Source organism: Stegodyphus dumicola, chromosome 4 (genome assembly GCF_044657685.1).
Source record: "Stegodyphus dumicola isolate Sdum_Otavi_A_Nest chromosome 4, ASM4465768v1".
Lineage (NCBI taxonomy): Eukaryota > Metazoa > Arthropoda > Arachnida > Araneae > Eresidae > Stegodyphus > Stegodyphus dumicola.
In genome coordinates this window covers 59,467,066-59,484,270 of record NC_140771.1, presented here as the reverse complement: position 1 = coordinate 59,484,270, position 17,205 = coordinate 59,467,066, and the positions used below count along the sequence as shown (strand labels likewise).

At 35.7% G+C, this 17,205-nt stretch overlaps 1 protein-coding gene across 2 annotated transcripts in view; it reads right to left on the bottom strand.

Annotated features, from left to right (window-relative positions):
* Window positions 1–17,205, bottom strand: part of LOC118194531 (uncharacterized) — a 176,751-nt gene that overhangs the window by 16,742 nt on the left and 142,804 nt on the right. The window contains exon 8 of one of the 2 annotated variants that reach the window (XM_085814968.1): window positions 165–255. The exons of the other annotated variant lie outside the window; for it this stretch is intronic. Coding sequence (XP_085671094.1) covers window positions 165–255 — 91 coding nt within the window. The remainder of the gene's footprint in view (window positions 1–164; window positions 256–17,205) is intronic. 2 annotated transcript variants of the gene reach the window in all.

Here is a 17,205-nt window from a genome sequence, read left to right as displayed (position 1 = left end):
ATACCACTGTACTTAGGCTTGAAAAGGGCTTTCAGTTATGTTTTACAACAGTTAGACTTGATTTTATTATTAGTTCAAACAGCTTAATTTAACAACGCTTCAGGAAAAGGTATGCAAATTTTTAGCATTAAATGAAAACACATGACTGATATTTTCTTACTTACTCATTGCTTTTAAATTCAATTCAGATATGAAAACATTCCCCATTTCCAAAGTACTTTTAAGAATATTGACTGTTTGTGCCAATCCATTGACCTAAATAATAATATTAGAGATAAATAAAATTATATTTCAAAACAGTATATTCATTAAAATATGCTACACCTAACATTAAAAACAAGGTCAAATTTAAAGAAAGATTCAGCTATATATTGGGTCATCCAGAAAGTTTGGGTTTTCAAATCAAAGCATATTTTCTTCTAATTATTTTGTTACTGCTGATAAAGAGTGACTTTGATCGAAATGGATGTTTAAATATGGTCTTTTCTACTATCTACACAATTCTAGCATGGGCTATGATGCACTTTTCCCCATTGCAGGATTCCCCAATATGTGGAGAACCCCAAAACTAATTTTCCACATATGCTGAAGAACATTTAAAATAGCACAACAAGAAGGAAGAATTAGATTGAAATGAAATTTAACCCCTTAACTGCCACGGGCGTATATATACGTCCTTCCAAACTGCTATCATTTGCTTTGCGCTGCTACACCTAAAATTATTCGCAAAGTTAACGCATCGGCTGCGCATCTGGGGCAGTTAACGCATCGGCCGAGCAAGGCGTATATATACGCCCGCGTCAGTTAAGGGGTTAATATACATAATGATACAGATGGGAGATAACTTTGATCCTGAAATCAAGAAAATTGAACGAAAACAGTGCATCTTCATTAGTGCGTCAGACCTTCTGCTGCAATACATGCCAAAAAACACAGTTAGACTTTGAGCTGATTAGATGATTGATGTTGTCCTGAGCCAGATGGGCCCATAAATCTTAAACAGCCACCTCCAAATCACATACGCAGTGACAAGGTGTCACCTGTCATTTCAGTTAATCCCAAACATGCTCTCTAGGAGACAAGTCTGGGGAGTGAGCCGGTCAAGGAAAAGTCTGAACATGACATACGAAATCTTCAACAACTTGAGTTGTATGTCGATGAGCATTATCGTTCTGGAAAATTGCCCATGTAAGACCATTTAAGGAAAGTTCCTTGTGGAGTCGAAGAACATCATCAACATAATGCTGACCCGTTAAGTTCCATGTATCCTAATTAGAGTGGACTGGGTATTATAGTCTGTGGCCCCCAGACCATTATGCCTGTTATGCAAGTAGTGTGTCATATGATAGTGTGGGTGGCATTGTACTGTTTCCCACGGTGCCTCAACATCCCTACACAGTTATCTGATCCCAAAATGAACAAGGATTCATCCCTAAACACACATTCTGCCAGTCTGTAGCATTTCATATCTCTCCGGCTCAGTGTTAAAGGCAGTACACAAAAAGGGTGCTTGGATTGCAGATTCGCCTCCAGAAGGCATCTGGAAATGGTTTGAGGAACAACTGGCACCCTCTGTCTCATTATATCACGAAATGAGTCAATGTGGGATCCATGAGTGCCTGCTACACGATTCTTCAATACTCTAACCTTGTGGTCTTTCTGGTCATTCCAGACCTGGTTCTCTGCTTGTGGGTACCATCTCATGTGTACTGCTCCCAACATATTTTGATGGCACACTCCAAATGATCAACCTGGTGAGTGCCGTGGTGCGTTACCAGCTTGCAGTTTTTATGCCAGCGATCAGACCCCTTCAAACTCTCTTAAGAAATGTCATGTCTACATGGCATTCTTTGCTTATTAAAGTCCTCCTAAACTCAGAATGTAACCATCACGTTTATCAATCTTCATCCATGTGCTGGTCTATATAGGGCTCACTTCCTGATTACAATGCCACTTCAGGGTGCTAGGCGATGTGCATTGGCACCATACTTGGATCACTTGCATACTGGATCTCACTGTACTCATTTGCAAGTTTTGCAATTGTACCTTTCTTCCTTTTTGTGTCTCATTTTCAATGTTCCTGAGTGCATTTTAAAAGTAAATTTTTAATCTAACTTAAGTATAATTTTCCTTCGTCCAGCATGCCTTCGTGGTGTAACGGGAGCACACTCAGCTCGTATTCGAGAGGTCCAGGTCAAGTCCCGATGAGGGCATTGCTCATTTTTCATGTACTGTTGCTTCAAAATAACCTAATGACTTTACAATGCTGCCCGAACTAAAAGGTGGTGGATGATAATTCGTCACCACCAAGATTTGGCAATTGGGGACCCTAATCCCCAGTTGTCCTTTAAAAGGTGGAATATACAAAGTATAATCTCCCTCCTTCCAGTACGCCTTCGTGGTGTAACAATAGCACTCTCGACACACATAGCTCATTTTCGCCCCTCTTGCTTCAAAATAATCTAATGACTCTACAGACTGCTTATAAGGCTTTTGCTGTATATGGGCAAAATGCTGTTTCTGACAGCACAATTTGGAAATAATCTGACAAGAACAGAAATTCAGTATCACTCTGGGTGACAATCACCTATAAACAATGATCTATTAAAAGAAACTATTGCTGAAAATCCACATACAATTCAGGAACCATGAGACAAGACTAAATATTCTAAAAAGGACAAGTACATGGTCCTTCTACGAAGAGTATGTAAGATGTTATGATGTATAAATATCCTATACTTTAACAGAGCAGAATAAGCTTGCTTGAGTTTTGGTATGTGATTCTTTGTAGAAAACTAGAAATAAAGAAACTTCTTTATTGAAATGGCTTTACTGGAGATGAGAAGTGGATACTGTACAATAATGTTGCAAGCGAAAGATCACAGGGTAAAACCAAAAGGACCTCATTCAATAACATTTAAAGGGGAGCAGTATCCTAAAAAGTAATGCTTCATGTATGGTGGCAGTACAAAAGAATTGCATATTATGAATCGTGGCCACCAAATTGGACCTTAAATAAATTTTTTTAAATACTGTTTCCAAGTGGCAGTCTTAAAAGTGAAAATTAGATAAAAGCATCCAGAACTGATTAACTGTCAAACTATTGCCTTCCATTGTTACAATGTTCGGTGCCACATTTTGATAAATGTCAGACAAAGACTTAATGAGTGTGGCTGCAATGTTTTGTGTCACCCTTCCCATATTAATGCCTGCTTGGATTTTCATCTCTTCAGGTCACTTCAAATTTTCTGAATGGCATAAACTTCATTTCTTTGGAGACTGTGAAACAGGGCATCAATAACTTCTTATGATCTAATGACATTAAAAAAAAAAAAAAAAAAAAAAAAAAAAAAATTTCCATCTGATGGAAAAATGATAAAAAATCATAGAATAAAGTGATGCTCAATGCGCAGTAAAATCCTGCCAATGTATGCATTGTTTTAAGTGATTAGTCCAATGCGAAGATTTCAATTACACATGGTACACTGCAGAGCACAGGCACTTTACAAACTTGGATTTTATGCAAGAAAATATATGCTTTGAACCCCACATATTTCATCTTCCAAAGGACAGTGTTGCTGTCATGTTTATTGGATCCAAGAGGAACAAGACAGTTCATTGTTTACTGATGAGTTGAAATGTAGCCTGAACTAGTGTTCTATATATGTTTTGATCTATATATCACAGCAATCTAACCTGAGAACATGTAAGAGGCTAGAATGACCTTTTTATGACTTCACCAGTCTTCAAGTTATCAATATGCAACAAACAGACCATTGAATGTTTGATTCCTCAAATTTGCTGCCTGTTTCACAACTTCTTGCTAAACACTGCATATTTAATTAACAGTCTTTTTAGATGAAGTTGCAGTTGAATTTGATAGTTAATTACAAACTCTACCTTGTTAAATTATTTTCCCCGCAAACCATTCACCTAAAAGTAAAACATATCAATTTAGTAAATTTGGAAGTAAGCTATTTTCTCGTAATTTGCGAGAATTTAACCAGTTTATTGCTTTGAAAACAGTGAACCAATGCAAAACTTTCAGTTTTTATTTTCTAAAGACACTTAATTAGATTCTAATTTGTGATTGTTTAAAAAAAAACTCGGACTACATTTTACAGCTGATATTATATCCTGTATTGTCTTAAAGACATATTTTGTTTCAGTCATATCCAATCAATCATCTTTCCACAGTATATCTTGTGTCCTATCTTGTTTATTACTACTTCAAATAATAATAATAAAAAAGAAACTGAGAACTTCAGATTGCAGTCTAATAACCCAAAGACGAGTTTATCATTAAAAATTTAAAAATATCAGAAAAATATTAAAAACTTGAAAATTGTAAAACATACATAAAAATTATGTAACAAATCATCCTATACTAATTAGAAATGTATGTTGTTAAGAATAAGAACTGTTAAAAATAATAATAGAATGTCATAAGAATAGCAGTAGTCTTATTATAAATTAAATGCATATATCAATTAGATGCATAAATAACAAAATAAAAGATTTACATCATTAAGAAGTAAATGTATTGCTTTTAAACCACAGATATCAAGTACACTTATTTCAAATCACAAGTCATATTATACAAGTAATACTGCATCTCATTGATACAAATTAGAATACATAATATGAATTAGATTCACTGTTAAAAAAGAAAAAAAAACTAAATTCTCAAGAAGTGCATTTATCATTTTTAAATCATTCAGCATGCCAATTAATGACCTTTAAATCATTCAGTATATCAATTAATTAATTATATTAGAAAGTAAATTAAAGTTCTTGCATTTTAGGCCCACCAGCGGCTGAATGGTAAAATCTTGAATCTTGATCTTGAATTTTTGAAATCTTGAACAAGGTAGTTTTGACCTCAGCTCAATTCCAGGCAAATGGGTTGGCTTCATGGGCATTTTCATAGTTTTTTCCCATGTGTAACATGCATATGGGCCAGCTTCCCCCATAAAATCTTCCATGAAAGCATCTCTTCCTTTAGGCAGATAGCCTTAGTGTGCTTTGCTATAATCAACTTAGCAAAACCAAATCTCATGTTTTGTTGAATGAGGAAGTCTGAGAAATTGCTATGTGTAGCAGTGAGTGAAAGATGCATTTTTGGCTTTGCACAGGGAGAATACGTTTTTATATTTTTCAGTTTATAGAAATCAGACTGATTTTGCCCTCTGAGATGTGAAAATAATATTTAGCAAGGAAAAGGCTGTATACAGAAAGTGAAAACCATATGCTTCCTTCGAGGTACAAAAATAACAAGCATATCAATGGGAAATCTGACTATTCTTTTCCTTAGATTGGATGGTACTTTCCGTTTCGCCAGTGCAAATCTCACCAAGCAGACTTTGTTGGCAACAACATACAGTATACACATAAAAAATGTTAACAAATGTTAGGTCTAAGAATTTTTTATTTTGAAGGCATAAACATTTTAATATGGTTTAAAATTTTGGAAAAAGCCAATAAATATGTAAAAAGAAATTAATTTAAGAATTTACTATGCTTTCATGGTTCAACATCCTGACTCGCCGGTTCCTATCACGTGACCCCAAGTGATCTTATCTCACGTAAACTACGCTACAAAAATCTAATTCTCTCGGTAATTATCTACATTAATTTCAAGTTAAATCTTAATTTGGAATGCAAGTTTAAATGCAAGAATTATTTCAATTCGTATGAATAGCTTACTCAGAAATTATGTGAAACCGCAATGCTTTACTTCTCTAGTGTATTCTCAATAGAATTGATGAATTTAACCCTTGATTTTGCCTTTTCTATATTTTCACCTTCGGGTGAGTGGTTTGATTGCATCCTAACTGACTTAATTAGCACGAATGATCTTAGGGCATAAAATTTACCTATCTAGTAAAAATTCTATGTAATTGTATGCCAGTATTGAAAACAATCAATCCGATAAGAAATGGCTGTGACGTGTTTTGAAAATGAAGCCTAAAAGGTTATCAGCGAGGATATTCCGTTTGGCTTTGGTTGTACCATTTTTGGCGACTTTATCGTTTGCGCTGGCAAAACGGAAAAGTACCGATAGGATTATATGCATATGAATAACTGAGCTGCTAAAGCCATGAGGAAATCTATTATTATACAAAACATAAATCAATCACTTCATACATATTTTTCTAGTAACCTATTGTTTCATACATTTTCTAAAAATGTAACTTTTTTTTTTTTCATTCCGTTTTCTTTTTTCAACAATATTTATATTCCATACTGTAATTTTTACACTGGACTTCTTCAAATAGTAGCATTATATTCTAGGCAGATAATACACGTTTTATTATATTGAGTGATCTCAACTTAGGTTGACTGCTAGTATAAAGAGAGCAAGGAACATGCAACTTGCCTTCCTTTGCTCACAAAATATTTTGTAGTATGCAATGAGTTCACTTTCAGTGACTGAAAGCAGTGGCTCCACAGGAGTCTCCCAGTGCGTTATATAAAAGGTAGTCCTTTACCCTTGTGAAGTTCCCCTTTGGACTTTAAAATGAAGAAATCTCTCCCTTTGGACACAAATCTTGTACCTTCTGCCATTGTCAATTTAAGTGATCAGTGCTTCCATACTGGTTATGTTAGGTGATTTGCATATGGCAAATGACACAAGGGCTCTGACTAAGGAGTGAGATGCATCCATACAGGGCTTTCTAGAGGAAATTGGCTAAAATTCACGACAGGTGGGGAAAAAGCATTGAAGCCAACCACGAAGCCGGCCTTCATTAGGATTCGAACTAAGAGTATTCAGTGGTCTTAATCCTCAGCCACTGGTGGGACATTTCCATGCTGGTCTTTCTAAAGGCCCATCTATACGTAGCGAATTTCTCGGCCGACAATATCTGAAATAGCTCGCCTGTTCACATGGAACGATTTTCTTGTTAGTACAGGAATTCACTCGGCCAATCACTATGAAAGGAAGTGTTCCCGCCCTCTATAGCGTGACACTGTCTACGATTTGTAAACAAAGCTTACGGTGTTGTCAAATAGTCAAAATAATGGATGACTATTTTAAATTGCTACTATAGATACAGCTACAATTTTGAACTTAGCTACTGCTACAGAAGGGGGAAAAATGCATTTGGACCAGAAATTCATAGTGCCTTCGTAATTCTCTGCTCCGGAAGTTGCGTATTGAAGACACAGTACAATTTGATGATGCCGCATGATTTTGATTTTTTGCTAAATTTAGTTTGCCGGAAAATTAATAATAATATAAAAAAGGTTTTTTTTCCTGTGTGTACTGAGTACACAGATTACTCCTTTTTTTAGTTTATTTATTTATTTTTAAATTTCACTTTCTGGCACTCCTATTTGTGCACTTAAATCTTGAAAGAATAAAATAACCATGTTTCAGAAAAAATAATTAACTACTGTGCTTTAAATCAAAACCTTTATTAATGAATAAATAGACAATAATATCATGAATATCAAACCAATATGAGTAAAAAGTATTAATAAAGAATAAAGATTACTACATTACACAGCAACAGTGTAATTTCAGTGCAAAAATTTTAAATAAGAAATATCATAAAGGCGCAAAGTCTTAAGTAGTATATTTATTGAACATTAAAAAACTAATATCAGCATAATTAAATAACTAATACAGTCTGAAAACTATGATTATATGACTCTATCAGTTAATCAGCGAATAAAATTTAGCAATATTGAATTAAATTGGGCTGTTATTTGCTTTCGCAAAATTCAATTAACACAAAACTGAGTTTGTGACCCTTGACTTTCTTTTGACCAATAGATCTTAAACACGTGCCAACGGCCATTCGAAAAATAAAAAGAAGGACGTTTAAATTCAATAAACACCCGACCCATAGGCGAAAAAATAAAACGTGACTTTTAAGTCATGCAGTTCGAATTTAGTGATGGAGAAACTAAATTAAAAAGTTCTTCCAGGCGCAGAAAGTCCAAAATTAAAGGGGGGGATCAAACCCACGATCTCGACGTACGGAGAAAGCCTAGTCTACTCTTTGCCACTAGGCTATGATTGCTCGTGCAGGAATTTTCGGAAAAGCTATGTACTTCGTCACCTGATTAACTCCCATTTTCAGCGAAGTCAATTGAGTCTCTGCGCTGCTTTATTCTCGACTGGAGATTTTGCTTTTTGTATTTTTCAATAAGTGCGACCACAGTTTCAAGTAGTTTCTGAATATTTTCATCTAGTACCCATGACATGGCATCATTAATAGTTTTTGGAACTTTTCTTGGGGGTGTTAAAATAACTTTCACCCGGAATTAGAAAATATTTGAATATATAAAGTAATGGGGAAGACAAATCTTATCAAAATCCCTCAATTTTTTTATTTTTAAAATTTACATTACTCGTATCCCACAACACAACATTTTCTATATAGAAATCTATTAGTTATGTTTCGCTTCAACAAAATGCAGCCATGTTTATTATTTCAAATGAGGAGAAAAGCACGTGATCACTCAAAGCAATCTTATTGGCTAGAGACTCCGATTTTATTGTACGCTAGTGAGCAGTGAACACCAGTTCTGAAATCGTGAAAGAGAACATGACTGATTTTTGGTGCATGCGCAGATCCTTAAAATTGTTGCTATACGAGAAAGTCGGCCGAGAAAATCGCTTCGTGTAGACGGGCCTTAAAAGTTATTAGCTTGTATTTAGATTATTTCTAACTGTTTACAGTTCTGCTTTTTTTTCTTAATTTGCAGCCCTGAAAACAGCCTTTGTATATTTAACTTGTAATCCTAAAAAGGAGCTTTCTTTTTAACTGAAGTATTCAATCCCGCTAAGATAACAGTCTGAAGAATCAGAACTATCTGACACATTAATTTCATGCACTCACAAACTATCCAATTTCCATATTTTCCTTTCTGGTATTATGTGCTTCACAAATTTAAGTCGATTGCATAGGAATTACAAATCAACCCCTTTCTCAATCAATTTATGAACTTCATTTTTTAAAAAAAGTTCTGTTTTCAGATGCTACAGATCCTTTCACATTACTCCATATGAGTTCAGTTTGCAAATGATATGGTGGTAAGTAGAGCACAATATGTCTGCTCAGAAGCTACAGCATTGACATTATGTGATTCTTCTTTTTTTTTTTTTTTTTTTTTTTTTTTAAAAAAAAACCTTAGAAACAAGGACTGAAAGTTCTGCTGCCAACATATCAACTCCTCAAGGAATCCTTTTTCCTCTCAGTACAAAATTTCAACGTTCTGAGGCTATTCGTTTTTGAGTTATACGAGATACATACATATGTACTTACAGACACCACGAAAAAAATCTCTTTTGAATCTATTTTAAATAAGTAGAACTGTCCCCTTTTTTGTGCAGTGTACCTCTGTTAAACCACTATCATCACTATTTATGACTACAGATGCCCTATAAACATCATAATTTTACTATGCAACAATAGAATAGAGTTGCAAGATTGGATGACTTCCTATTTCTTTTACATCATGCTGATGGCTGCATCAGGACACACTGTCTTCTAGGTGAAGAGTTGGTCAATATATATATATATATACATAAGAGGTTAACAAACCAGTGATGGAGATACAGTCAAAAGTCTTTAATCCGGACTCGTCGGGACTTCGGCGATTCCGGATTATAGATCATCAGTTTAAACCTGGTAAGATGGCATGCAGAAATTATAAAATTAAAAATATGAAACCGTAATTTATAAAATAATGAGCAATTATGATCTAAAGGGTATCAAAATTTACCAAAAAACAAGCCTAATATTTATTTGTTTACTTCATTAAACATTTCTTTCAATGTGCGGATGCGTAAAGCATACCTTACGCATAGCCGAAATTGGAAAATTGCAACCAGAAAACTATTTGATTTGTATTCGTGATATTTATAATGACGAGGAATTTGATTTAAATCATATCAAAGACGGAGTACATCGAAATTAAATACTACATTTAGTAAGGAATTATAACCCGAATAAAATAAAAACATCTGCCCTGAAGATAACGATAGTGTTGACAAATCAACTTCCAGTTCATTGCGCGCCGCGACGTCCCCCCCTCCCCGCGCAGAGCAGCGTGAAATTGATAAACAGATTTCGGAACGGTTAGATAAACAAAGAATATGCCTTTATCCATTTTTTGTAGCAATTCGTTTTTTGTTTGATGGACATCGAAACATACTTTCGTTTTCTAGATCCTTTGGGAGCTCCAGCATCGGAAATTCTATTTGACATAATCGAAAGTTCAAGCTTACTTTTAGAAAATTGCTCTTACAGTCTGCAAAAAATAATAAGCCGGATCCAATTCGAAGATTAAGGAACAACACAATCATCAACATTAACTGAAATAGATAATTAGATAATTTTAGCTTATACCGTCCGTTATATATTAAACGCGCACGCGAAAACGTATTCTGCACTTGCGAAGACGCATATGCGCAGTCGTAAATGTCTTGCGCGCACGCGTAAAACGCCTATGCGCATGCGTCAATGCGGCGCATGCGCAGAAAGATTTTAGCTTTGAGGTCTGGATTATAGATCATTCCGGATTATGGGTGTCTGAATTAACGACTTTTGACTGTATTATGCTTTGGCACATGTTCATATGGTCATTTTTACGACTAGTGGTTTTGGCTGAACACAGTATGACATGTGAGCTCTGTTGCTGACAACTTACACTCTTTTGTTGCTTTCATCTTCCCCAGTGAAAATGGACTATTCCACTAGGACACACTCTTCCACCAGGCTCCTTATCACATGGCCAGAGCTGTGCTACAATGGTTTGAAGAACATGCTACGAATTCCAGTTAATGTTTTGGGTTCCTGCGCCTCCAAGTTTAAATCTTATTGCATATGTTTGGGATAACATGCAGCATCAGCTCAGAGCTAACTAACCATCTCCAAATCTTATCCACTTAATAATCTATGGGAATGGCATTATCTGTGTTTTCAAGTTTGATAGTCTTTTTCCGCACACTTATCAAGGACTTTTAGAATATATGCCATAACAAGTTCAGCTGTTTTGTATGCCAAAGATGAAGAAACAGAAATATTGAAAAAGTGGTTGTCATGGATGCTTTAGCTGATCAGTGCATGTACACATCAGGGGGGACGCATCCAGAAAAAAAATCAGATTGAAATGTTAATGGGAAATAAGTCAAGCAGTCAACAACAACAATAAAAGACTAAAAATGAGAATGGTGGTGATAAATACTTATTGCACAAATTATGAAACATCATAATTCTCAGTAAGATGTTTGCCACTACTAATTAACTGGAATTTGGCCACAAATCATGTCATGGAATTGCACAGATTTGGTAGCAGCAATGGTTTGGTGCAGTTTATTTATTATGGTTATCTGCCTAAGGGGAGGAATGCCTTTGTGAAGGACTTCAGTGGAGTCCTGACAGGGTAATATATGGCATTCCAAAATTTTTCAACTGGGAATAGGTCTGATGATGTGGTTGTCCATGGTACAGTGTCCATACCTCCAAACCCAGGCCTTGAGATATCAACAGTATAAGGTCTTTCATCATCCTGTTAGAACAGAGAACTGAGACTGGTGTTCACAAATGACAGGGTTGCTAGTCAACGGACCTCATTAGTGCATCATTGCACTGCCAGAGTGCCAGTGATGGAACTACATCCCAAATCATTACATCTATCCATCAGAACATATGAGATATACCAACAAAATGTTTTTTTGGTAATGGCCCCATTGCCTCTATAGGCAAATACATTGGTCATTTGCACCAAGACAAAAATGACACTCATCAGTAAAGATTACTCACTGCCGTTCACTATGGTTCCATGATGCTCTTCTGTGGCATCATTGGAATCTATGAGGCTGCTGCTGTGGTTATGGCAATTGCCATAATGATCTGTATTTTTCCAAATCTAGCAGAATGTAACTGGTTGTTAATGGTACTGGCATTCACAAGATGCTGCAGGAAGGAGATTATTGTTTGTTGAATGTCTGCAATCATAGAAGATGAGGCAATTCGGGCATTTTGAACAACACTTTTGTCTTCTTTTGCTGTTGTCTATAGAAATCTCCTACACCTGTATATTTAGAGAGTAGAGACCTTTAGAAGACCTTTGAACCTATAGAAGTGACTGCCGTTCATCAATAATATCCATTTACCAATATGCATGCACTATGACAAAATGATCAGCTGCTTTGTGTCTATGATAGGTCCCCTTTGGAAGGCATAGAACTATCCAAATTACTGTCAAATTCTTCTCATAGTACACTTTAAAAATGATGATTTCAACACTAGACAAAAATTATGCTTAGGATGACATTTTATAATGTGGTATATACTGTAATAAGCATTGCCTTTGTTAACATCATTTGTGCATACAAGTGTAAAACTTGAACCCAGGGGTGTATCTGTCCCCGGGTGCAGAATCCAATGTTTTCCATCCTTGGCAAGCAGTATGGGGCGCGAAATCTTCAGTTGTCCCTAGGCGCTGAAAACCCTAGCTACGACTCTGCTTGAACCATTTGCATAGCTACACTGTTTGGAAAAATTAAAAGAACAACTGAATAAATTCATGTAATCTGAATGATTTTTCAGCTAAACATGGAAATTGCACAAAATCTTTATTTTGTTAAGCCTGACTTATCTTCAAAATGCATGATTTCCTATTTCTACAAAAAATAAATTTCAATAGGAATACAGCAAATGTGATATAAAGTAGGACAAGGAAAAGTTTGCATTACAACATTTTAAGAATACAATAAAAAGGAAAAAAAAAAGTATGCAAGGTGTGCAGTCATCCCTAACCAAAATGCAAGACACTCCATGTTGTATATTAGATTATTCATGCATTCCTGCAGTAACAGCATGCATTCATGTTGAATAGTGCCTTGAATGCCTGGATAGTGCTGCAATAAGTCAGTGTTGTAGTGCATCCCATGTATGTTTTATCAGATTTAAATCTGGAAATCATATAGACCACTCTATTTGTTTGATTTCCTTGCCTTGAAGTTAACTGGTCGTCATAGCAGCATGGTGGGAATAAATACTGTTAGTATTCATCTATTTAGGTGGAAAATTATTACTGATTGTGCCCCTAAACAATTTGACACAAGAACGAAGAACCTAATCTGGATATTTCAGCATCCATAGTTACACTGGTAAAATGTGTTAGTTCAATCAGCCATTCAAAATTATACCCATTCATACCATGATTTCACCACTTTCATAATGATGCTTTTCATAGATGTTCAGGATTTCTGCTCCCTCTAGATTGTAACATGTCTGATATCGTTTTTAAAGAGGGCAAGCTATTAATGAACAGTATAGGACTTTAGGCTGTGCATATCCCAATCAAAATGATCTCTGCACCATTGCAATCAGGGGCTTGAAACAAAAGTTAGTGGGACATATATCATAGGTTTCCTGACATACAGAGCTCCCTTTATGCAGCCTTTTATTCACAGTATAACTGGATAGTTGAGTTCCTTTAGCTTCAGTAAATTCCCTTTCAGTTTATGCTGACATTAGTTGTCTACTTCTTTCAGCAATTGTTGCCAAGTAATGGTCCTGAATCTGTTGTGGCTCATTTTTTTATCTCTATCGGTTATCTGCATATGTCCTCATTTCTTCAAATAATTTCCAGATTCTTGATATGACCCTTCTGGGTGCTTTTAGGCCTCTTGCAGATCTATGTCATTCTACCTTGCTTCCATTCTCCCCTCGTATGCCATTTCTCAGAAACTGTCTAATGCCTTCTCAACAACAGTTTCTGCCTTCCACATGCAAAAATTTTATCTGACTACTCACATAGCCCTTCAAACCAGAGCTTCAAGTAATCCTTACACTACTTTCTCTACATAAGCTGAAAGAACAAAATTTTGCAGATTGCTATCTGGCAAAGGTGAATCATATTCAACTTCATCAATAACAATGACTTGAACTACTAATTGAACTACCATTAATTGTACTTCATTTAACAGAATTAACATAAAGCAGCTTTTTATGGTTGTTTCTTCTTAGTAACCACCAGTGTAACAGTGATAAACTTATTTCATTCAGGTTTGCTTGCATATAGGTACAACTTTTTTGTTAATAAGTGCATGCATCTAAATATACATAGACTCCAACCTGCAGCAGAACTTGTCAGTAGTCAACACACGAACAACATTTTTACAACTTTGAAAATGAGCACGTAATGCATGTTGTAATTAATTTTGTTACATTTAAAATCCATATACATATAAAACAGAATAATTAAAAATATGCCTTGTAAATTATATACATATTTAATTAGAAATTCTCATTTAACTCCTCAAACATGTATAGCACTAAATCTACTATTATATGAAAAAAGCAAGTATTTTAAATCACTACTAATCATAGAAAAAAAATCAGAATCCATAAATCATATATCTTTGCTCTGGATTTGATTTTCACAGGGAAATAAAGTTTACATAACCAAGAGTAATACATATAAGTATTTAAAAAATACTTATAATTTACGAATGCATAGATTTATATGTAGCATGCTTAGCAATCTTAAGTTCTGATTTTGAGAATGTTTTTTTATAACACAGTTCTTCATTTGCCTGCATACTTATTTTTTTAATCAAAACTGCTTCAAGAGTTTTAAGACCTAAATTTGGTCGAAATTCTGTGCGATTTTTTTTTTTTTTAACAATAGAAAAAATTCTTTCGCAAGCGGCATTTGAATGAGGTATTATTAAGACAGTAAGTATTACAGTAGGCAATACTTTGTATTTAATACACCCTTTCATATTTTTTAATTTCGCAGTTTCTCCCCATTCTATATCAATACCCAAATCTACAAGTTCTTTCAGATCATCTACTTGATACATGGAAAATTCAATTTCCACTTGATTAAGATATTTTTCATCAATAATGGATGGGAAAGTATTCATCAAGTAAAGAACAGATGAAAATGAAACTTCAGTCCTCAAGTTGATGTCAGCAACTCCAGCATGTTTTAGAAATGGATCACTTAGTGGAAATTTATCTATTATATATGAACATGCAGTTACAAAAAAAAGCTTGCACAGAATTGAAAAATGAGTTCACTTCACTTTCGTTCAACTTGGCACTTTTTAAATATAGTTTTCTTTTTGTTTACTACACTTCTGAACTGGAAGAGATGTCAGAGTAAAATTTTCATTTGCTTTAAAAATTACTGATGGTTTTACAAATCTAACAAATAAATTCATTAAAAGTTCAACAAGTTCTCTTCTCAATTTATGTACAGGGTGATTATAATTAAAGTTTCAAAACGCTATAAAAAAAGAACCACTGATGAAAATTATGTGAAATTTGAAAGGAATGTTATTGAAGAAGGCAGAAAGCGTATGGCAGAAGAAAAAATTTAGTTTCAAAAGTTAGCAACAGATGGCGCTGCAAGTGGCAGAATCACGACGAGAAACGAGAAATGATTCGTAAAACAACGGCTAAGGTGGAAGTTACACATTAAAACGCATTGACAAATTAGAATTGTTGAATAATTTTATTTGCATGACTGTACATATCACATCGAAAGGGACAAATCGGTTTCAAGAGTTTTGCGGCGACATACCGCATAAGAACCATTCATTAAAGAAGTTCGGAACTGTCGCGAGACTGGCGCAAAACATGTTCAATATGTCCACTGTTGTGTGCAACAAGTTGAAAGCGACAAACGGCATGTTCCACAACGGATCGCAGTGTCTCCTGAGTGATGTTCAGAATGTATTGCGAAATGCGTGCCTTTAATTTCGCTAAATTTGCAATTGAGCACAGAACACAACATCCTTCAGATATCCCCACAGCCAGAAATCACACGGAGTAAGATCAGGCGATCGGGATGGCCAGGCTGTAGGGAAATGACGGCTGATAATTCGAGCATTTCCGAAATGGCACCTCAGCAGCTGCTTCACGGGATGTGCAATGTGCGGAGGAGTGCCATCTTGCATAAAAATTATTTCATCCACACATCCCCGCTGTTGCAGAGCTGGAATCACGTGGTTGCGCAAAAGAGATGCATACCTCTGACCAGTGACGGTTGCGGGAACAGGACTGGAAGCACCCGTCTGCTCGAAAAAATATGGTTGTAGGATGAATGATGCTGTAAAGCCACACCATACCGTGACCTTTTCAGGATGAAGTGGTACGGGGTGTGTTGCCAGTGGATTTTCAGTTACCCATATTCGACAATTCTGGGTATTCACGTATCCTGTCAGATGGAAATGGGCTTCATCTGTCCACAAAATTTTCCACGGCCATTCATTATCCACTTCCATGCGAGCCAGGAATTCTAACGCAAACGTCTCCCTAGCTGTCAGGTCAGATGGAAGCAACTCCTGCACATGGCCAATTTTGTATGGATAGCATTGCAGGATGTTTCGTACAATTTTCAGCACCGTGCTCGTAGGCCTGTCCAATGTTCGGGCAATTCTTCGTGCACTGCACGGTTGCACACTACCGGCCGACCCCTCCTGTAATGCTGTGGCCACTTCTTCAACTACCGTCGAATGCACTCGTTTTCTCCCTCTACCAGAATCCACATCAAACGAACCTGTCGTTTTGAATTTTTGCATCATTTTCTTTAGACCTACGACACTCATTGGACCAACGCCTTCTTTTATACCCTTCAGTGTCCTGAATTTTTGCAGAGCTACTCTTGCACAATCATCATTCTTGTAATACAGCTTTACCAGCAGAGCGCGGTCCTGCAGTGAAACACCCATGGCGAATGTCTGAGACGCAAAATGAGGAACAGCCTGGTACCTGGCAGCTTTATAACACTGAAATTTAACTAACATTTTAATTTATGTCTTCTTCTGCTTGCAGCGCCATCTGTTGCTAACTTTTGAAACTAAATTTTTTCTTCTGCCATACGTTTTCCGCCTTCTTCAGTAACATTCCTTTCAAATTTGACGTCATTTTCATGAGTGGTTCTTGAGTTTCATGAGTGGTCATTTTCATGAGTGGTTTGAAATGGTAACTCCCGTGAAAGGTAAATAATAAATAAATAGATAAGATCCCAAACTGACACCAAATATATAGTATCAGCAAAAGATACCAACTCTAAATTCAGGGTGTCGGTTAAATCGTTAAGACTTCCCAATTGGATGAAGAGCCGATTCAACCACTAAACGCAAACTCTTGACCAAACAAAGGTGCGATGGCGAGTCTAAAATAAAAATAAATAAATAAATAAGTAAAAATAAATTAATTAAATAAG